Below are 21710 nucleotides of genomic sequence, written 5' to 3'. Positions count from 1 at the left end.
AGTTGACGAAGCTACATGCGGGATAGGTTGGATGCACGTTGTCCAGCTGAAAGTGATCATGTTGTTCGTGATAGAGTTCAGCTTGTACATGCGAAGTAGGGCAGCCTGTGGGGTTTCTTTCTCGAGGGAGGAGATGATGCGATGATTGATACCATATTCGGAACCGCCAAATACGAAGAAGAACAAAAATAAAGCAGCGAGATGACTGGAAAAGAGGATGTGCGATTGGTAATAATAAGTTTCATGTCGAAGCTGGGATCTCGGTTTGCATGCATTGGAGGTACCTAGTTTGGGGGGTTGAATTCTGTTACACGCAATTTCGTCAGTTCGTATTTGTTGTCCAAGCGGGTGGGGAGAAAGGCATTGAGGGAGCAGGAGGCTTTCCCTTTATGCAATGGGACCTGCTGTACATGGATAGGCTCGGATGATTGCTTAGTACTGTACGGAGTAATAGGAGATCGGATGTATGTATTCAATTATAGGGTGAGAGCTCTGCTTCTCGATGGCTGCAATATGGAATGCATCGTCGAGATCACTGAAATATACTACTAACATGGCACTCCATGGTATGGGGTAATACTAATCAGCGGTGATGGCCAACTGTAAGCGAAGAAGCCAGGAGATTTTTTTCCAGCGGGCTTCTAGATGATTGATTGCGATTGACGGCCCCTGGGGTCTTTCATGGGTAGCTGACAGGGCCCCCCAATTCGGAATATTGCGAGTGCTACTCCGTATCTACTCGTACCTGTTTCTTACATGTGCGTGGCCCTGCTGGGATCGGTTTTGACAATGGCCGGATTCCCGTTTCAAGCCCGTGGGCGAGATTGCAGCCAATTGGCAGCGGCTCAGTCCGTTCAGGCAAACCCGGGGATTTTTGGTTATGTACCCCGTAAGTAGAGGCAGCCAATGGCGCTGCATAGCCGCGCTGCTTCCCCTGAGATTTACTGCATCTTACATGTTTGTGTTTGCTCACTGAGAGACGAGTATCCCAATCAATGGTCATGATTTGTCCAAATCTTGGCAAGCCGGCGAATCCCTCGAGGGGCGCTGATGCGAGGCTTTCGTCCACCTGACTGTAAATGACTAAATGAATGAATGAACTTCGCTACGAGTGCACTGGCGGGAAAAAACACGACAGGGCTTTTCCCAGATGACAGCCTGGGTTCAGATTGTTCAGCCACTTTGGCCCGTTAGTGTTCGGTTGGCGTGGGTTTGTGTCTTAGACAAGCGCGGTAGGGGGAAAACTGCGGAGTGCGAGTACACGCGACGGTGTTATAACAAGAACGAAGACAAGAGAGAAAAAGCAAAAAGAAAAAAAAGGTTCATCTTGGTTTTTAACTAGCGTGACGGTGACGGATCTCAGTTGGTGCGAACTCTTGACTGCAAGGTAGTAGCATGATTCAGTTGGCCCTCGAGTCTAGTGTTTGGTAGTGCTACCTTGGATGCATTGGAATCGAACAATGAAAATGGCAGAATACGGATAGCCCTTTACGGCCAACAAGCAGACAGAACAGAGACGATGCTTGCAGATGGCAATCCTTTTCTTTCGTATTGCCGTTGGCCATTCGAGGTTTAATAAATTAAAAAAACGCCATCCAGTGTCTTCATCTTCCACTGGAGCTTCGATTCCGTAAACTATTGCTTGATAGTCTGTGCCAAAAAAATCGGTCCCTCCGACGGTGCCGGTTCCGAGACCACATGCAGCCAGGCACCAAAAAGCCCAGAATAGCGCCACCACGCTGCGTTTGCGTAGGTACATACGAGTAGGTAATTTTACAATTTGAACTCTGTGCTTCTAAAATTATCACGCGCACGGCCGATATGCAGTGGAATCGAATCATTCGCGATGCGGCAGAGTAGCACTGCATGCCGCAATCGCGCTAATTTGCAACTATCGGAGCATGTTCAGTGTACCGTCTACGGTCTAATCTGGTCGATGAGCTGGAGCTGGAGATGAGCTGAGCTTCTCCCTAGACAGACAGACTACGCCCTACCAAGTTCCATCACATGCTTGCATAACATGACGAACAAAAAAGCATAGCGACACAAAACAAACACAGCAATGGGATCGACAGACGGTGAGGCGGAGATGGAGACTGAACGCTGTGACCATCCATGCCCGCCCTTTGCCATCGCTTGCATTGCCGTGGCCAAGGTTCAAGGTTCCATCCATGCTGTCCGACATGCGGTGGCTGCGCTGCTAGCTGGATGGCGCGCATCGAGTACGAGTACCGCAGAGTTACATGCGCAGAGAGATCCATTCATGTGTATCCGAGGAATGCCATCCGGTTGTTTTGGTGTTGCTGCCAGCTATGGAAGAGAGTCCACAAGAGCTGAAGACTGCATATGCTCTCTTGCTATTACCACCACTACTGCTAATGCTTACGGCTTGGCACGGTCAAGCATAACTCCAAGCTTTGGCTCGGGAATAAACTAAAAAAAAAACTTAACAATGCAATTGTCTCTCCCTGAATGGCTCTCGGCTTACAGTGTCCCTGGCCTGCCATCATTGGACTTGTCGGCTCTCGGCACTATGCCCAAGGGAGCAGCAAAACCCCTTCAACGCTTCAAGCATTGAGATATGAGCCTTATTTCCGTACAACAGAGAGAGCTGAAGAAAGATCAGCATCAACATCGTACGTTCCTTTCCAGGCGCCTACAGAGGGCACGGGTACGAGGACCGTCTATTTGTACATACCAAAAGTACGCTGTAAGCTGGGTCGGCGCTTCGCCGGCGACCGTGTCTCAGGCCAGCGCATCGCTCATCATCGCCCCCAACCCAAGCCCGTCACGTCCGTCCGATCTTTGGCGCGCGAGAAGAGGACCAAGTTTCTGTTTCTGTTTCTCTGGGCCCTGAAGAAAACAATGGAGCCTCCCCGCACACCACCGCTGCCCTGAAATCTCCTCGGACGCCTGGCAATTCCCACTTCTGGCCTGGGACGTTTCGACGGCGCCTGTTCCGGGCCCTGGCACTAAGCCCCAATCCAGGCTGGAACCGGCTGGGAAGCTGTGGGATTGGATCATGGGCCTCGTATCGATGTCCAGCCCTGGCCTGATGCTACTGTACCGGGACAGTACTTTGTTTGCATTGGATGGGATGGGATTGGATTGAATGGAGCCCCCAATGCCCGGCGTGGCGCTGCTCCAAAAGTGTCTCCACGAAGGAGGCCACATCCCTTTCGCTTTCCCTCCCTTGACAAGGCACGAGTACTGGGCTTGTACTGGCTCTCTTTGCCGCGTGGGACGCTGAAACGATGAGAGAAGAAGAAGACGAAAAAAGAATACAGCAGTCTGGGATGATGGAGGCCGGCCATGCTGAACAGGGAGGGCAAGGCAGGCCAACGAACGGCGTGGAGCACGAGGACGAGCCATCATCGACTCTCTCTTCTCTTCCCACCATCAGCCTGCCTGCTACCGAGTTCCCGGCGCCTTGCACGAGTAGCCATGCTGTACTCGTACCAGTCATGTATCTCTGTAGGATTCGACCCTGTGTGCTCGTGTGAGTGGGGTGGACGATCCGGCAACTAATCCCAAGAAGCCCAAAGCAAATAAAATAATACAAAACGTCAAGCCTGCTGCTTTTGCCCACCCCTGACCGTCCTGGCGAATCCCTCCCGCTCTATCCCTATTGCTACCTGACCTACTCGTACCGTACATGGTATTATAATAATACGCTTCTGTTGGTAGTTATATATACCAACCTCCGGTCGTTTGCACACACCTCCCGTACCCAGGAAGAACCGACCTTGCTTTAGGGAAGGGAACTCGCTTTCATTCCATTACTTCCTACAAGGGGCGCGCCTCTTCTTTTTTCTTGTCTCTCGCTTCGGATTCTATCCACCCTCTTGCCCTTCGCGATTCTCCTCGTTCACTCTTTATTTTTAACCCTCCCTAAAACCCTCACACTCGTTTTTTTGTTTTAGAAAAAATCCCCCAAAACCGCAATCATGTTATTGCAAGCTTCCGTCTCGGCGCTGGCTTTTGCCGCCGTTTCACTCGCACAGGGCACGACACACATCCCCGTCGTTGGTGTTCCCGTCGCTTCTGGTGCTGCTGTGCCGCTGAGACAAAATATTAATGACCTGGTCAAATCGGGACCGCAATGGTAAGAGAGAGAGAGCCCCTCTGCCCAATACAAACGAGCCATTGGATGTTCCAGCCGCATGGAGACGTGGGAAAATATGACGAATTGGTTCGGGGGCTCACATTGCATGTAATAGGGATCTCTACGTTCAGGCCATGTATAACATGTCCAAGCTGGATTCCCACGATCCTTACAGCTTCTTCCAGATTGCTGGTAAGCTTTCTTTTTTTTCTTCCTCCCCGCGAGGTGACATGACTCTCGGAGCTTTTAGTAACACCAGTTAGGCATCCACGGCGCACCGTACATTGAGTACAACAAGGCCGGAGCCAAGACCGGAGACGGCTGGGTTGGATACTGCCCTCACGGTGTATGTTTCTTTATCCATTGAACTAAACAATTGCCGTCAGCTCTCTTCTAACACGTTGTTTAGGAGGACATCTTCATCAGCTGGCACCGCCCTTATGTTTTGCTCTTCGAGGTATGTTGACCCTGTGTCTTGCATCTGTGCTCGCAAAGGGGGGCAAAAAGGCTGACCTCTTCTTCCCTTATAGCAAGCTCTGGTCTCCATCGCCAAGGGCATCGCCAATGGATATCCCGCCTCAGTTCGCGCCACGTACCAGGCGGCTGCGGCCAGCCTGCGAGCCCCCTACTGGGACTGGGCTGCCGACAGCACCGTCCCTGCGTGCACCGTCCCCAACACGCTCAAGATCAACGTTCCCAACGGCAGCGGCACCAAGTCTGTTGATTACACCAACCCTCTTCGAACTTTCTACTACCCTCACATCGCCATGTCCGGTTCCTACGGCGACTTCAACGGCGGAGGCCAAGACCACACCATTCGCTGCCCTTCGCCTCAGCAGAACTACCCCAACACCGCCAACGCCAACCTGGCTGCTCGCCCTTACAAGTCCTGGATTGTACGTGTCGCTGGATTTTTTTTTTCTCCTTCTCTCTACGCGCTCTTACTAACACGAAGCGTAGTACGACGTTCTGACCAACTCTCAAAACTTTGCCGATTTCGCTTCCACCAGCGGACCTGGTATCAATGTTGAGCAGATCCACAATGCCATCCACTGGGACGGTGCTTGCGGTAACCAGTTCCTTGCTCCCGACTACTCTGGATTCGACCCTCTGTTGTAAGTTGGGAAATCATATAAGGTGGATTACGTCAAATAACTAACAATGGAATACAGCTTCATGCACCACTCCAACGTCGACCGCATGTGGGCTTTCTGGGAGGCCATCATGCCCAACTCGCCCATCTTCACTGCCTCCTACAAGGGTCAGTCCCGATTCAACAGCAAGACCGGAGCCACCATCACCCCCAACTCTCCCCTGCAGCCTTTCTACCAGGCCAACGGCCAGTTCCACACCTCCAACACCGTCAAGAGCATCCAGGGTATGGGTTACTCTTACAAGGGCATCGAGTACTGGTCCAAGACCCAGGCCCAGATCAAGTCCGGCGTCACCACCATCATCAACCAGCTGTACGGACCCAACTCCTCCGGCAAGCGTGAGGTCCGCGCCTCCGACCTCATCAAGACCCGTTACTTTGCCAAGATCTCCGTCAACGTCACCGAGATTGAGACTCGTCCTTGCGAAATCAACGTCTATGTCGCTGGCCAGAAGGCTGGCAGCTTGATCGTCATGAAGCTCCCTGCTGAGGGCTTGGTCAACGGTGGTTTCACCGTCGACAACCCCATCGAGGGCCTCCTGCACGGTGGCGGCCGCAACGCCGTCCAGGCCTTTTCCAGCGATATCGAAGTTGAGATTCTCACCGTAAGTTGCAATTCGACCCCAGTTTTAGGTATAGAGTTTACTGACACACTGTGTAGAAAGACGGACAGAGCATTCCCCTCGAGAGCGTTCCCAGCCTTGCCATCGATCTCGAGACCGCCAACGTCACCCTGCCCAGCGCCCTCGACCAGCTCCCCAAGTACGGCCAGCGCTCAAGGCACCGTGCGAAGGCCGCCCAGCGCGGACGCCGCTTCCCTATTCCCACCGGCCTCCCCGGCCAGTAAACGGGTTGCTACGCTCCCTCGATTTGCTGCAACGATAATTTTTGGCTATTTAAAGTGATTTTTTGGCGTGTTGTGTGTGAAGGAAATTAAAGAACAAAATGAAGCTTGAATATATACATACGACTTTTTTTTGCCCCCGAGAACTATTCACTTTTATTATTTTCGCACCTTGTGGATGTGGCAACACTGGTTTTATAAGCTCTATCCCGGAGAGGGTTGTTAATTTTTTCTGGCTTGACGATATGGGGTCTTTCTGTATATAATGCTTCATTCCCTCTGTGTAGGTCTCTCTCATTACAGTTTTCGCGCTTGCGCGCGCCTTGGTTCTGTCTGGCATGCTTCTGGTCCTGTGGAGGGATTTAGGGGCGGCTTTGAATAAGGATTAGGATAACGATAATTGAGTATTGATAATTTCTTCTACCTTATATGTATATGTACGGGGAGGGTGAGTTTGAGTGATGTCGAGTTAAGATTAAGATTGGGATGTGATGGACGCCACCACGAGGTGAACTTAATAAGCATGCGTGGCGCCTTGAATGGTTCGCCGTCGTGGAAATAGACTTGGATACATAGATGCACGTGTGAATATCCTGGTATTTTAATAAAGGATGACTTATTTGAAGCAGTTTTCTTTGTGAGAGGGGAAACAAAAAAGAAGATGATGATGAGGACTGGAGTTTGAAAAAAAGGACAAAAAAACATGCGACCTGTGTGGATCGAACACACGACCTTCAGATGTCAATTAAGATGACTGGAGTTGGAAGACTTCAGTCTGACGCTCTCCCAGCTGAGCTAAGGTCGCAAGTTGATTTGTCGGTTCTTTTTACTGCTTATACGCGGCGCTTCTAATACACTGAGTTTGGTAAAAATGGAGAGATGATTTAGATGAAGTTTGCAGAGTTGGCTTTTAGGATGTGTTGAGGGGTGAGATTGGAATTAGATTTGGAATTGGAATATGGAGTTTCTTTTTGGGGTTATTGTCTTAGAGTGTTGGGTTTGTGTTATTGTTGGATTGTTGGATTGTGCTGTATGAATGCCAATATTGGTTGGTGAGACATGGGTTTTTGGGTTCGAGGTGTTGGTATTGGGATGGTGAGATGTGGGAAATGAGATGCGTTTTTGATGTGGGGGTTGAGAATTCGGTTGTTGGTGTGTTTGATTACTTGAATGCATAACATGTGTTGTATTGTTGCTTCATAAAATGAGAGTGCTAAAGTTGGATATTGCTTCTGTACGCTGACTGGGGAAATATACAGCCTTCGGGATGATACAATTCAGCTCGCCTTGTTATCACCTGGGACTTGGAAAGATATTAGGTGCAAGATGGTTTTAAAAACCAAAAACCCTCTGGCTACCTGATTGGAGTTTATAGTTCCACTTAACGGAGGATAAGGAGGGAGAAGAATGGAGGGAGACTGAAGAGCAACACGGACGATCGCAGTGGCAAGCTGAGGGACCACCGAAGACGGTACTGCTTGAGATAAAACATGTTGCTGAATACAGATAATAAGATCGAACCGGCCACGAGAGCAAAACTGCGCACAGGCATTTACCAACTGCACCTCATCAACCGGGAAAGGGACGAGACGGCAGCGAAGAACGCAGAGGCAAAGGCCATAAGAACTGTTGGCGCACTAACAAATCAGCTACCATTAGGTTAATGCCATATCGATGCATAAAGTCAGTCCCCAGCAGTATGTTCGGCTTGAGACTCTTTTTTTAAACTATGCATCCGCCTGAAAATGCGGCATCACCGGTGTATCTCCCTTAGTGCCCGACATATCGAAGTCAAATCTGGCTTTCTTAGTGAGTTTTATTAAACCATCAACGCTTTGTATAACAGCATTTGGTCTGTCAGCCGTGTAGTATGTCGCGTTAACTGAGTGTTCGCGCAACCAGCTTCCGTCAACTACCACGTCTGAGCAGCCAGAGTCCATGCCTCCCGTGGTCGTCGGTCCATCCAGGCCAAATTGCAAATTGACCTTGGCATATGTCTACTAACTCGACTTGAGGTTGCTTGCTTAAGCAACTCAACAAAAGGTGGCCATCTGCATTGCCAGCTAATTCTAGCCTGAAGCCTGCTTCCGTGCCAGCTCACACTTGATGTCATTTTCCGTGCAGAGTTGAGAGTTCCAGAGTCCTAAATCAATTTCATGAAGAGGTTTTCATATTCGCAAGCTTCTAGACACAATCGTACACCTACTCTATTTCTGGATCAGTTATTTGTAAACCATTTCAATGGGACTGACCCTGTGATTTACCATGGATCTCTTTCAGACTCTCTCCTTTTGGGAGCAATTCTAATATATCCTGGTTCAAGATGTATTATGTTCGGTGGAAGAGATTAAGAAATTGGAATTCAACCCAGATGAAATTGAATAGGTGCGACTGAAAAGACAAAATGTCATGTAGCGCGCTGTCGGTTCCAGATGGCTGCCTCAACTCGCCAGTTGGCCATACTTTCACCATCTAGGAAGATGTGACACCGGAATAGCTTGAGCGATATTTCATAACATATCTTCAGGAAATTTGACTTATGCCATAACAGCCTAGATGAGCCAGAGTCCTGGTTATTGGGAAGGAACACTAGCGGAAATGTTTGACTTGGCTAAAGCTGGACTTGCCATACACGATTCTATGGCAATCGCAGTAAGGATGATGTAAAGCCACTACGACCAAAGCAAACTACAAGATTCTTTGAGTAGGTAGCTAGGTAAGGAGTATATCTAGATCTAAACCAGGGATTGTCATACCACTGGCAATCCTTCCAAAGTACGGACCCCAATACGCCGACCGCTTCCAAATACTAGGACGAGTAGGAAAATCAGCATACAATATGGTCATTCCACATTATTGCCACATCCACTCTGTCATCTCGATGAATTACCTCGCGGATATCTGTCAAGAAACCATGACCTGGTTCCGATATCCCCCGTCCTCATCACTGCGAATTGCCGAAGTTGTTGCCTTGCGTACCGACATACGCTTCCGCCCTGAATAAACCCGACAATACAAGGATGCTCTGAGATAGTACTTGTATTTAGTAACATGTTGAATGGGAGTTACATAACTCGTCATGCACTACGGATGTGGCCTGCCGTGATGATGCTCAATCCTCCTGGACACGGACCACTGCCAACAAGGCGCGCCCTTCAAGGTATCTTGATACACTCTAAAGCACTCAGCTAGTTGATTGGCAATGTTACTTGCATCATGCAGAGTTGTCTAAGCGTCAGCGGGTACCTGGTGCGAGAGTATGTTGAAAATTTTCAGTTTGCCTTGCGTCCTCAAGATAGACACTTGTCTGTCACTCGAATCCAATGGTCGCACTTGGCATCATCCAACAACAGTTATGCAATGACGATGAGCTCACATGGCAGAATCCATGTATAAAATCCTCCGAATCTCTCATGGGAAATCGCCTTGGGTTGTCGGTGGCTCGCCGTTACCAAGAAATATCACAGCATTGGCCACGACAGAAAGCTCCGCTGACGGAGCAACTACGTGTTTAATGCTGTGTGATATGACACGCTTACATGCTGGATGCATAGATTGAGGCACCGTTACAAATAAGTGTTATTAAGATGCTAGATTCGTGCTCTGTTCTCCTTTTCATTTAATCACGCGTAAGCGCCTAGAGGAGACCGACCGAAGCTCAACTTAGAATGACCTGCATATTGAGCTACGACAAAGTATTGAGTGGCTTTCAGCTTTCAGGGATGCCATATATTGCTATTGGTTCTAAAAATATTGGTGGATTGGCTAGGTCATGCTTGAATATGCAGGCTGTTGTGCTACGCATAGTGAAAAGGGGCAGAAGGCAGACTCCTTCAAGCCTCGACAACACAGGCCCCTCGGCTATCCTAGAGACAGCTGGATGAAAGCTGAATGAGGGCTGAACGAAATGATGGTTTGATTGTTCATCTCGAGTCCGCGGAGGAAGTGATTCCTCAACAGTTGATAGCAAAACAGATTGGTGTAACCGGAGAAGCGGGCCATGAATAAGACGGTGCGACGGCCACGGCTCTGGCGGCCTACACAGGTAATCTGGGCACCACTAAATTAGTATCATATATCATGTTGTCTTGGCACAGCTAGTATCCAGCTTGTGGAACGAGTATGAAGTAGATTCTGTTAACGAGGTCACTGGCTTCTTGCTGGGAGCCGAACAAAGGATTTTGGGTGAGGCGGTTTTCAGCATCTCCAAGCCCCATGGTCTACTAGTAGATCAAAGATTTGGTCTGGATCGTCAACGTTGACGCCGCACCGATAATCTCTCTTGTGATATGAGTTACAGAGCCACCAAGAGGAGTCGATAGTCAACCGGTTCCACGTGGTTGTATTGGATTTAAGCGACATTCTATTCCAATGCTAGAAAAGAAGCTTTTGAGCAAACCTGCCAGATCCGCCATCTCGGCAAACAGAACAGGGATAGTGTGTTGTTTGTCCAAAACGCCATTCTGTATTAGTGAACGTGTTTAGTACAACAAGTACAGTATTTGCGAATTTGGCCGAATTTAAACGAACAGCCGTCGATATGCGGCATCGCCGAGATGGGCAGGGGAGACAAAGATTGGCGCTCTTTTGTTGCGTGTTGGTTGAATGGTTCTATTTTGGCGGGCGCCCTTTTTGCTTACATGTCCATGTGCACTCCCGTACGTGGCTGCAGCACTAAGACCGACGCCGTCTGTTTTATCCAGATGGCGCGTCGTTGCTGTTGATATAGTGGCGAAGAATTGAATCTACCATCATTTTTCATTTACTCATACTATTTTGTACTTTTGTAATTTTTGATGTAAGAACCACAAAGAGAGACGGATCCCAGATTTTCTCCGCGTAATGCTGGGCTGCTGGGCTGCTTGGCATAAAGTGAATCGGAGATGCGGGCTGATTATTGCAGCGGACTCAAGACTTCAATTGGAGCACTCGGGCGAGCAATGGCCGAGTGAATTTTGGCGCCGGCAGATGAAGATCTCGTCCCCGCTTTCTTGGCTGGCTTAGCGGAAGAACTCATGGAAACAGTCGCGAAAAAAAGAGAGGCAGTGGGAAAACAAGCTTGAAGTCAGCCACCACGCGAACGCTAAGGTAGTTTTGTTGGATCTTGTCGGACCAAGGCAACTATCGCCGTTAGTTAATCTTTCTTCCTTTTCGGACATTAGTAATGGAAGCAACAAGTATCGGCAGATGTTCTGCCTGGGCCGTTTCCATCTTTTTTTCTTCTTGTTCGTTTCATTTCTGTTGTGCTGCTCAACGTTATTGGTAACTTGGCAGAAGGAGAAAAAAAAAAAAAGAAAAAATTCTGCTCCGATCAGATCACAGTCATGCTCGTGCTCGCTCGTCCACATCATCATACAGTGACAACTTGCTCACTTCACTTCCAATGTGCAGGCCCCGAGGCGGCCCTCGGACATATTTCGTCCCTGTGCTCCCGACTTCCGTCCGATAAAGCATGAGATTTGGCTGCAGCCATCCAACAGACAGGCGGGAGCGCGGCCACAACGTGGCATGGAAGGGGGTTGCACACAAACCACGGGTCCCGTATAGCCAATTAACTTTGACGCCAGCTTTGAACAGGCATCGAGTTGTCTGTCTAGGTACACAGAATCTGGGCTCTTCTCTTCTTCAACTGCACCGACTTACTCGCAAGCGCAAATTAGCACGTTGCGCTTAAAGCCATCGCTTATCTTAGTGGCGACGGCGGCGGGCGTGGGGTAAATGGATCAATAGCTTCAGCTCCAGCTTTGTCTTTTTCGAAGTCTCTTGATTCATGTCATGCAGACAGTTGAGGACAAGCATGGACATGGACATGCATCTTGCGCGGCTCTTGCTCATCTTGGTGCAACTGTGACATCAGCCAGATTCCCGTTCCCGATCGCCATTCGGGTGCTTCGGAAACGGCCTGCTGAAAGGAGCAAAGGATGAGCAGTGACTGGACATGGACTGGAGACAGCAGCAGCATGAATCGTGCCAAAGAGTCTTGCAGCAGCCCAACAAACGCTTTTCTGCATTCTCGATGCGCTGATTGGGCCGAGAGCGATCCAAGTGACTCTGGTCTAGGCTCCTTGGGGGCCAGGGCTTGATGGAACGAAGATTCTACGGCTTCTGAGCTATGGCGCATTGGGTCAAATGGCGAACTGCCCCTGCCTGATTCTCGTGGCCTGCTGCTCTGCCTGGCGCTAGGAAAAACGTGCTGCTGGAAGATATGTTGTGTGCGGTGTGCTGTAATATCAGCAATAGTGCGAGTACGGTGAAAACACCCGGGTTACATCGCGGCCTCTGCTTCGGCCCATGAGCATTCCAAGTCGACAAGGCCTGGAGCTTGGGCCTCACACCAGACGTGACAAGAGATGAACGAGGTAGCTCTCTGCCAACCAAATAACACTGTCTCTTCACATGTGTACAAGTAACGTACAAATACAATCTCAACCCCGACTCGAGGCAGGCAAATCCCCTCGTCTTCCTCTCGTCCGTCGCCATCGGTAATCGTCTGGGGGAAGAGAGTGGAGAGTTCAAGTTGGCATCGGTTATAAGCCCCACAGACAAACTTCTCCATGGTCACTAACGCCTTAGTCCAAAAACAAGGATGCACATCAGTTTGGGGTCAAGGCGGAGCTGATGGAGAACAGCCGGCATCAACAGCCACTTATGACGGAGGGCCCTGTCTGTGGTGAGGGGGGCGCCCGTACTCCAATCCTCGTTTGATTCGGTCGAAGAACCAGCCCCGTCATGTCATGGAACTTGTCAGCAGCATAAGGCACGCAGAGGGAGACGGATTGGGAAAGACTCCAGCTCCAGTCATTACTCGGATCACAGAGTGTCGCTACAACTGGTGGCGTTTTAACCGCCGCTATCCTACCGCGGCTCGAGCTTTGTCCACTTGGATGGCACCAACACCAAGATCCCAGACCGACCTTCGGTGACAAACCGAAGTGTGTAATTACAATATCAATCGAGTCTGGAAGCACCCAACCAAGATGCTGTAACTGTGCGGTGATCGCTGCTTACCGCTAGGCAGCAGACACAGTCGATACAACGCCGGGTATGTGCGAAATATGCACGAGATATCTTCAAGAACCCGCGCCGGTTGGGTGGGAGCCAAAACACCGAGAACTCTCTCTGCTCTGTATTCTCTATCCATACTTTGTGTCGGTCCGCCGCCCCGGAAAGACATGATAGCGACGGCCTTCCGTGACCAGCCAAGCTCCCCTTATCATGGCCATGCCGGACCCAACTTCTCCGCATGGCCTATCATCCTGGCATTCTTCCTTACTCGTGCATCCTTGAGCTAAACTTCTGGGCCTCTCTCCCCGCATCATGATCCCTGCCTAGCTCTTCGTTTTTGGATACCATCGTCGTCGTCGTCACACCCACCCCCAGCCTTTCCTCGCACCTCTTTGATCATACAGCCTTGCCTCAATTGGCTTACATACTGCATACCACATTCATTCTCGACCCTTGATTCGGGCTTTGGCTCCTGAAATTGCGGATCCCCCTCGTCGTGTACTGTACACCCAACATTGATACTACTCTACGCGCATGTTAATGCCACGAGTATATATGGGCCGTTGCTAACATACATTAACTCCCGCCCTATCCTCCGAAATTCTCCTTGTCCCTCCCTCTCTTCTTCCCCGGGATCGGTTTACGGTATCCGAAAGGGCGCTCCAGTTCCTGTCTGCCTCCCATTTTGTATAAATCGCTTAACAAGTCCAGAGACCCGGTGGTTGCCGCCCGTCTTGTCTAAGACTTTTGGATCAGCAGCACAGGGACCCCAAAAGGTGTTTTCCCTTCGTCCAAGGCCACACCACCCCTCTCCAATTCCTGTCTTCTTCTTTCTTTTTTCTCGCTTAAGGCCTGTGAGAGGTTGCGGCTCCTCATTGTTTGTCTTTTCCTGTAAATCATAGTTTATTTTTCTTTTTTTATTTCCTTTTTTTCTTATTGTGGAGGCTTTCTGTTTTGTTCAAAAAACGATTCTGCCCATCATGAGCGACACGGAAAAGGTGCCGGTCGCAGACAACATCTCGAATTCCGAGGTCGAGCAGATTGCCATCGAGCATGATCAGATCATAGACCCGGATGCGGGCTTGTCTGATGAGGCGAGGGCGGCAAATGTGAGTTTTTTCTTCCCTTGTTCGCTGTTGGGGCTTCATTGAAGGCATTGTGTGGATGGACATTTACTGACGGGTATGGCTTCACAGGAACGGCGATTGCTACGAAAGCTAGACTTGGTTCTCATACCATGGGTACGTTCTTTTTCCCGCTGTGCCCTGAAACGCAACCGGATATCCCGAGTCGCTAGCAATCACGGGCGCTTGATACAAGGGCCAAGCTGCTAACAATTGGTTCCCCCAGCTCACTCTTCTGTATCTCATGTGCTTCCTCGATCGCACAAACATCGGCAACGCCAAGGTGGCCAACCTCACCAAGGACATTCCCATGTCGACGTCTCAGTACAATGCGTCTCTCACAATCTTCTTCATCTCCTATGCCATTTTTGAGGCTCTGGCCAATTTCTTGCTCAAGAGATCTCGCCCCTCCATCTTTATTCCCGTCATCATGTAAGTGGCCATATACACCCGCCAAGTACCGTGTTCCTCGGATAAGTTCAGCAATCTAACTACCAAAAAAATAGCATCGTTTGGGGCGCCTGCATGCTTGGAATGGGCTTTGTCAAGAACTGGTCTGGCCTCATGGCCGCGCGATGGTTCCTCGGTGCCGCCGAGGCCGGCTTGTTCCCCGGTGTCAACTACTACCTCTCATGCTGGTATAAGCGAAACGAATTCGGTGTCCGCGCTGCCATCTTCTTCTCCGCCGCCGCGTTGGCCGGATCCTTTGGTGGTCTCCTTGCGGCTGCCATTGAGAAGCTGGACGGCAAGCGAGGTATCGCTGGATGGGCCTGGATCTTCATCATCGAGGGTGCATTGACCATTCTCGTCGGCGTCCTCTCCTTCTTCTTCGTGCACGACTTCCCCGATGAGGCCAAGTTTTTGTCTCCGGAGGATCGCATGCGTGTGCTGTGGCGTCTTAAGCAGGACAAGCAGAGCTCTGCTGAACACGAATCCTTCAAGATGGAGTACTTCTGGGCTGCCATCAAGGACTGGAAGACGTACGCCGGCATGCTCATCTACATGGGACCTCTTATGCCCCTGTACTCTTTCAGTCTGTTTTTACCTTCCATCATCCAGAACATGAGCTTCACCACCAAGACTGCAGTCATCAAGAACCAGCTGCTCAGCGTGCCGCCCTATGCCGTGGCTGCCGTTGCCACTGTTGCGGCAGGTCTGTGGTCCGATAAGATCAAGAAGAGAGCCATTTTCAATATTTGCATCTCACTCGTGGGTATTGCCGGCTTCATCATGCTGATGGCGTCGACCAACCCTGGCGTGCAGTATGCTGGCACATTCCTGGGAGCACTGGGCATCTACCCATGTATCCCCATCACCATTGCCTGGGTCGCCAACAACGTCGAGGGTGTCTACAAGCGCGGCATCGTGCTGGGCTTCGTCATTGGATGGGGCAACATTAATGGTGTTGTGAGCAGCAACATCTACTTCCACGCTCCGCGCTACCTGGAGGGCCACGCTACCATCGTCGGCTACATGTTCATCGGCGTGTTTTGCGGTAGCATCTTGATGGCTACGCTGCTCAGCCGAGAGAACAAGAGGCGATTGAACGGTGAGCGAAACCACTGGATCGAGGGCAAGACGCAAAAGGAGATTGAGGCACTGGGCGATATGCGCCCTGATTTCATGTACACCCTCTGAGAAGGTGCTTTTTTTTTTTTGTTTATCAGTCTCCATTTTTTGAGAGGCCTTTTCACGACCATGTCTTTTGGAACGCGCGTGTGAACAGCCAGTTCGCCGAGGAGGCCGTGTGGAAGAGTTGACATGAACATTGGTTGAATAGGGGGTTTTGGGACTTGGGAAATCACGTCTTTGGATACCACTACATTATTTGGACATGCTATCGGATTTTGAATGTACGGAATAGAACCCTAGAGCCTGTTTTGTCTTTTTTGACGATGATACGATGTGTACATAATACGTGTACGGATGGAGGCATCATGCGTCGAAAAAGCTTTCTACATGGTTGGCGGCGGCAATGGGACAAGCGTTTCTACGAGAGTGAATCTTGCATGTTGATATCGCTGTCTATGTAATACCCCTGTGACTGACTTTGTATGCGAGGGCTCCCCAACCCACGCGATGTTTTGATCACGAGAGCAATCGTGGATGCTTTTGGGGGTATCCGTGCTTTTGGAAGGAATGTCGGTGCCTGGAGGATTTGTTGCCAAGAGATGCTCGTGCTATTATTGGATATGCGTGAGGTTTTGTGAAGAGGGGTAGAATTCGAGGTAGGTAGATGATGAGGATGGAATGGGGGGATGCATGTTGTTTAATTTATTTAAGATTTACTGTTGGTTATACCGGCAAGAGAAGTTATATTGCCGTGCGAGGGTAGCGTCAGCATTTCATCAAGGAAAGTCGGTAACCGTTGACCAACTTGTGAAACCTGGGTAACTTAAGATGGGAGGGGAATCAAGGGCCTACAATTAGATTTTCTTACTATCTCATCTTGTTATTTTTGGGATATTATTCTTTTCTGGACGGACAAAATGTTGGACCATGAATAGGTAGGTACCTTGGAGTGAGAGGGAGTCACGTGACTTGGGCCAAGTGGTATGGCGCTGTGTTTGGCTAACAAATTCGACGCCGGATTCGAGGCCGGAGAACAAAGGCCGTTGGTTCGAGAAAGATGAGCAAGGATACCCGCATAATGCAGAAGCAGTGCGCATTCCTAGCAACGGGGCTAGGCATCTAAACCACGTTTCTTCTTCCCCGATTTACAAAATGTGTAGGGGTGGAATACGAGTAACATCTCCGGCAATTGGTTGGTTCTTAAAACATCTCCGAGAAAAAAACGAGGCTGCCACGAGGAGACAACGTTGGAGGCTGGAATCTTAGTGTTTAGAACTAAAAGACCCAACATCATAGATTCGAGACTCCATTCGACCCCACTGCCACTGACGGACGTGGCTTAAAAAAGAGCGGGTTTCGATTTTCTAATCCAGCTTTATTGTAACGGTTGGATTTCTCCACACTTGCCGCATCCTTTGGATTGGATCCTTGGAGTAAAAAGTCATTGTTTGGAATCCGGGAGTTTGGGTATTGCTGACAAAGTATCAGTGGCTTTGTCTTGGCTTTTAGTATCAAATCGCTTTGTCTTGGCTTTTCTAGAGCATTTGCTAAATACAGGTAGGGTTCGCTGAAGATGGAAAAAAGTGCTCCATTTGGATCAAGCCCCTTTGCGGTTTGCGATTGGAGGGACAAGGTGTGACGCTGAAGCCGTTTTTTTGATGAGGGAAAGTGTCTTGTCTCGGGATGCACGCTGCCTTTGATGCTTGGCCCGTGTCTCTCGCTCTGGCCGTTGAGTTGTAGAATTAGGCGTTTATAATTGAGGCTGTGTTGTGTTGTGTTTTTCGGTGCATGAATGTCATTGTTCGTTCCAGCTCTTTGTTCCATCGGTATGTATGTCTTTGGCTGCATTTGGTGGTAATATTGATGATATAAGTGTTGGCTGGTATCTGCATAGGCACGACAATCACTGCAGCAATATCATGCTTCCATGTAAGACGAATGGCTCTGCACATCGTATAGGTAATATAAATACAGTAAAACAAAAATTGACCCCTGACGAGAACGGGCACAGGCACCCTCTGGAATTCGGAGAAGCAGAACCAGAATGAACGAGATGCACGTTGGCGGGTTGAGGCAGATTTGGCGTGGCGCTAAGGCTGGGCACAAACGCCCGTCGGTGCTGCTACGAGTATTCTCGAGATGGGGCCGATTTCCGGGTTGGGACATGTCGCCCGGCTGTTGAGTGGCGACTTTGTTTGGATGGCCTGGGAGAACTGGTGTAGAGCTAGAATTACCTAGAACCAGAACTATTGGATTCTCTCTCTACTCGAGGAGGTCTAGGAGTTTGGGCATCAATTAATATGTGGTTTGTTGTCTGTGCTGTGTTGTGTTGTAATCTGTAGTGTCGTGGTGGTACCTGCGTCTGTCCTGTCCTGTGTGTAAGTGCAATAGAGGGACAACAAAGTACTGTATCACCGCCATCGCCAGCAAATGGGAAAAGACAAGAAGCGTTGGCCCACTGTGTGTTTGCGTTGCCTCTCTTTCTTTGTCCTGCATCTGTGCGATGACGCAGCCGCTTCTGGCGATTGAGGTGAGGGGCAGCGAGCGACTGCAGGCGATCCCATCTCACTCACGCCCGCCATCCAATCCAGCGCTGACCGGCTATCTGGTGTTGAAACTAACCGTCTAGTCCTGCGGCTGACAACCATCGTCTGCCATTTAAGTTTCTGTCTTGTATCCGGACGGCTGGAAGACACTGTGTGTCATTTTATTTCTCTGTTTCCATCATTTACCTCGGGTGTTGTGGTAAACCTTTTGGAATCAATCAGAATCAAGTCCCCAAGCTGTGTTGTGATGCCGCTGTCGACTCGCATCGCCTTGGGCAGAAGCCGTCACGATCCGATCGATTGACACCAGCAACCTCGGACTGAAGAACCGCCGGGCTTCTCCAACCGCCGCGGCCGCATGCAGCTGCTGTGACACACGCAATATTTTTTTTTCGTGCGGTTGCTTTTGGGGCTGTTGTCTGTTGCTCTCTCTTCGAACTCGTTTTTCTGATACTCGAATTCATCCCTGCTTGTAGCTTTTCGGTCTCAGGCTCGGTCTCGGGCCCAGCCTCTGGCCCTGCAAAGAGGCGAGGGCTTCGGTGTCGGCCACTCCTCTACTCTCGTACAATATTCTTCATCGCTCAAATCCTTTAATTAATTTCAAGGGCAGCATGTAACGAAATCCCCTCCCCCGAAAACAGAGAGTCCGTTCGCCTCGTTTTCTTCTTCTTTGTGTCTGTCCTACCGCATAGCCTCTGGCCGTTCGGTCTGGCAGCCACCACCAGCTGGCAGCATCCTTTGATTCTTCCTTTGCACGGCCGTTTTTTTCTCTCTTTCCTGGGGGACTTCACTTCTGTTTTCGTCTCTTCTTTTTATCCTTTCATTGTTGCATCCAACACCCTCTTCCCTATCTCTACCTTCTTATTTCTCTCCTCTCATCTCCTCATCTCTCCTTCCTCGGCGACATCCCTCGATTTCGAATCTGGTGGTGCAGCAAATCTTCTTCTTCCTCCTCCTCCTCCTCTTCTTCTTCTCTATCATCTTTCTCTTCCTCTTCATCTTCTGCCCACTTCTCCTGCATATGCCATCGCCTCTCACAGCTTCCTTGGCATATCGAGTCGAGCCACCATGGCTGCCAATTTAACCATAGATGCCATCGCGGTCGATGATGAGCAGTTGACTCTCCACCAAATCCACACGCTCGTCATTGTCGAGCGAATCGGCGGCTGCCTCAGCTTGGTCTCTGTTATGCTCATTTTCCTCGCCTACTGGCTGGTGCGCCGAGTCCGCAACGTGCAAAACACCTTCATCGTCTTTGCCAGCATATCGAATGTTGGAGCCAGTATTGCAAGCATCATTGCCTTTGCCGGCGTAAATGCTGGTCAAAAGAGTGCCTTGTGCCAAGCCCAGAGCTTCATGTTCGAAATGTGAGTAACTCTTGTTGAAGAATGTTCGAGAGGGAAGCAAGCAGGATCAGAATAACTAACCGTGGGCTTTCTGGACAGGTTCATGCAGTCTGACCCTTGGTGGTCCTTAGCCATGGCCATCAACGTCTTTCTCGTCTTCTACTTCCACACAAACCCCGACTCGTTTCGCAAGCGCTGGTGGATTTACTGCTTGATCTGCTATGGAGGGCCTTTCGTCATTGCCCTGACTCTCCTCCTCCTTCGAAGCCCGCGTGGCCGTGTCTACGGCGGAGCTACAGTGAGCAACCTCGCTTCCTTTTGTTTGATGCCCCTTTTGACTAATCATCGTCATTGCGTAGATCTGGTGTTGGGTCGACAAGGAGTGGGACTTTATTCGAATCTACACGTACTACATGCTAATCTGGATATGCATCGTTGGCTCTCTCCTCTGTTACTTCTTGGTTGGATGGCACGTCTTTCGCATGAGAAACCGACTTCGAAGCTTTTCCACGTCAAAGAACAGGGAAAAGGACAAAGACGTGGAGCCGGTACGTTGTTAATCACTTCTCTATTATTATGTCAAGCTGACGCTGATTATGACTCGCAGGGCCAAGCAGACACAGCACAGAGTGGCTGTTACGGTACCGTCACAACCGAAGTTCAAGTCACGCATACTCCCGCCAACACTTTACCCCCGGAGCCTCAGCCCGCCTTTATCCAACAAAACAACCGGCAGGTTTCGTTCGACAACTCAACAACCGAAATCCAGCCCACTGGCGAAAATCAGTACTACTCCTCTGTTACGACCTCGCCGCCTCAAGAGGCTCCTCCTAAGCCTTCCCTGCTACATCGTTCTGTGACTGCTATCAGAGCCGTCACTGGCAAGTTCCACATCAGCGATCCTGTCAAGAGAGCATATTTGAGGACGAGCTTCTTGTTCGCGCTAAGCGTGCTGGCCACCTGGATCCCCAGCAGCTTGAATCGCATCCACGGCTGGCTTGACGGAGGATCGCCCTACCCGTTCCACCTCGCAACAGCGGCGGTCTTGCCCCTGCAAGGATTGTGGAATGGAATTATCTTCTTCGTCACTAGCTGGCACCCCATAAAGGCGTGGGCGCGCGAGAAGCTCAAAGGCGGCGCCGCGAAAGTTGAGCGTCGCAATACAGACGACCTTGCCATGAACGAGCGAATGACTGCTCCGCTAGGTCGATGCGAATCTTTTATAGATGACGGAGATTCCGCGACCATCGGAAGCGATGTGGAACTGAGACGCGTGGCCAACTTAGGGGCCAAGACCTCCCACTCTTTATAAGAGGCGATTTGGGGATGCTGAAAGACGCTGGAGTTGACAGAGTCTTGGACCCTTTTGTCCTTTCGTCCCAACTTCTTCTTGTTTTGCTTTTTACGGAAATGTACGAACATGATTGAGCGATAATAAGCCGGCAATTGCGAGTTATTATTGACTTTTCTTTTTATTCCCATGCTTGCCATCTGATCCGGAAATACAGGTTTAATGGTGTGGATATGTGGGTTATATACTCGAAATCGAGGGCGGCGACTGTCTCGTGCAGAACAGCAGCCACATGAAACTGCAAAGGTCTATACGTATATATATCTACGGAGGACATTGTTATGTAGCTAGAACGCCACGTCGGCGGATTGACTGACGATTAACTAAATGATCATGATACTGTTCAAACTTCTTCAATACCTGATGCAGTGATGCTACGTTACATAACATATGGTTCACGAAGCATCGAGATGGTTAAGACAATATTTTGTATTTGACGACAGCCGTCTATAGTATATAATAAGAAGATTATGAAGACATTTATAACTCCGTTGGTGAAGTCGGCCGTGATTCATTTCTTCATACCCCATTCCCATTTCATTCCCCATTCCCCGTTCCCAGCCAAGTATCCCATATCGTATATCATGTCACATCTTCGGATATCGTAATGACCCATAAACAAAAGAAAAATGAAGAAGAGGATCATATAAAATGACCCAAGAAT

At 49.7% G+C, this 21710-nt stretch overlaps 3 protein-coding genes across 3 annotated transcripts; all 3 read left to right on the top strand.

Moving 5' to 3' along the window:
- Positions 1 to 3947: 3947 nt before the first annotated feature.
- Positions 3948 to 6105, top strand: T069G_10598 (common central domain of tyrosinase domain-containing protein; the record flags this gene model as incomplete). Its single annotated transcript, XM_056177808.1, has 8 exons — positions 3948 to 4105; positions 4221 to 4297; positions 4369 to 4451; positions 4515 to 4562; positions 4636 to 5001; positions 5066 to 5220; positions 5278 to 5863; positions 5920 to 6105. The coding sequence occupies 8 exons, from the start codon at positions 3948 to 3950 to the stop codon at positions 6103 to 6105; spliced, it is 1659 nt and encodes a 552-aa protein (XP_056024098.1).
- A 7982-nt stretch (positions 6106 to 14087) lies between these two features.
- On the top strand, positions 14088 to 15869 carry T069G_10597 (major facilitator superfamily domain-containing protein; the record flags this gene model as incomplete). The annotated part of the gene is made up of 4 exons (XM_056177807.1): positions 14088 to 14216; positions 14304 to 14348; positions 14458 to 14663; positions 14738 to 15869. 4 exons carry the CDS (start codon positions 14088 to 14090, stop codon positions 15867 to 15869), a joined length of 1512 nt encoding a protein of 503 aa, XP_056024097.1.
- A 3548-nt stretch (positions 15870 to 19417) lies between these two features.
- T069G_10596 (7 transmembrane receptor (Secretin family) domain-containing protein) lies at positions 19418 to 21007 on the top strand (the record flags this gene model as incomplete). Its single annotated transcript, XM_056177806.1, has 4 exons — positions 19418 to 19716; positions 19795 to 19993; positions 20055 to 20243; positions 20303 to 21007. The coding sequence occupies 4 exons, from the start codon at positions 19418 to 19420 to the stop codon at positions 21005 to 21007; spliced, it is 1392 nt and encodes a 463-aa protein (XP_056024096.1).
- Positions 21008 to 21710: the final 703 nt, after the last annotated feature.

Source organism: Trichoderma breve (assembly GCF_028502605.1).
Source record: "Trichoderma breve strain T069 chromosome 7 map unlocalized scaffold00007, whole genome shotgun sequence".
Lineage (NCBI taxonomy): Eukaryota > Fungi > Ascomycota > Sordariomycetes > Hypocreales > Hypocreaceae > Trichoderma > Trichoderma breve.
This window is presented reverse-complemented; position numbering and strand designations above follow the sequence as displayed.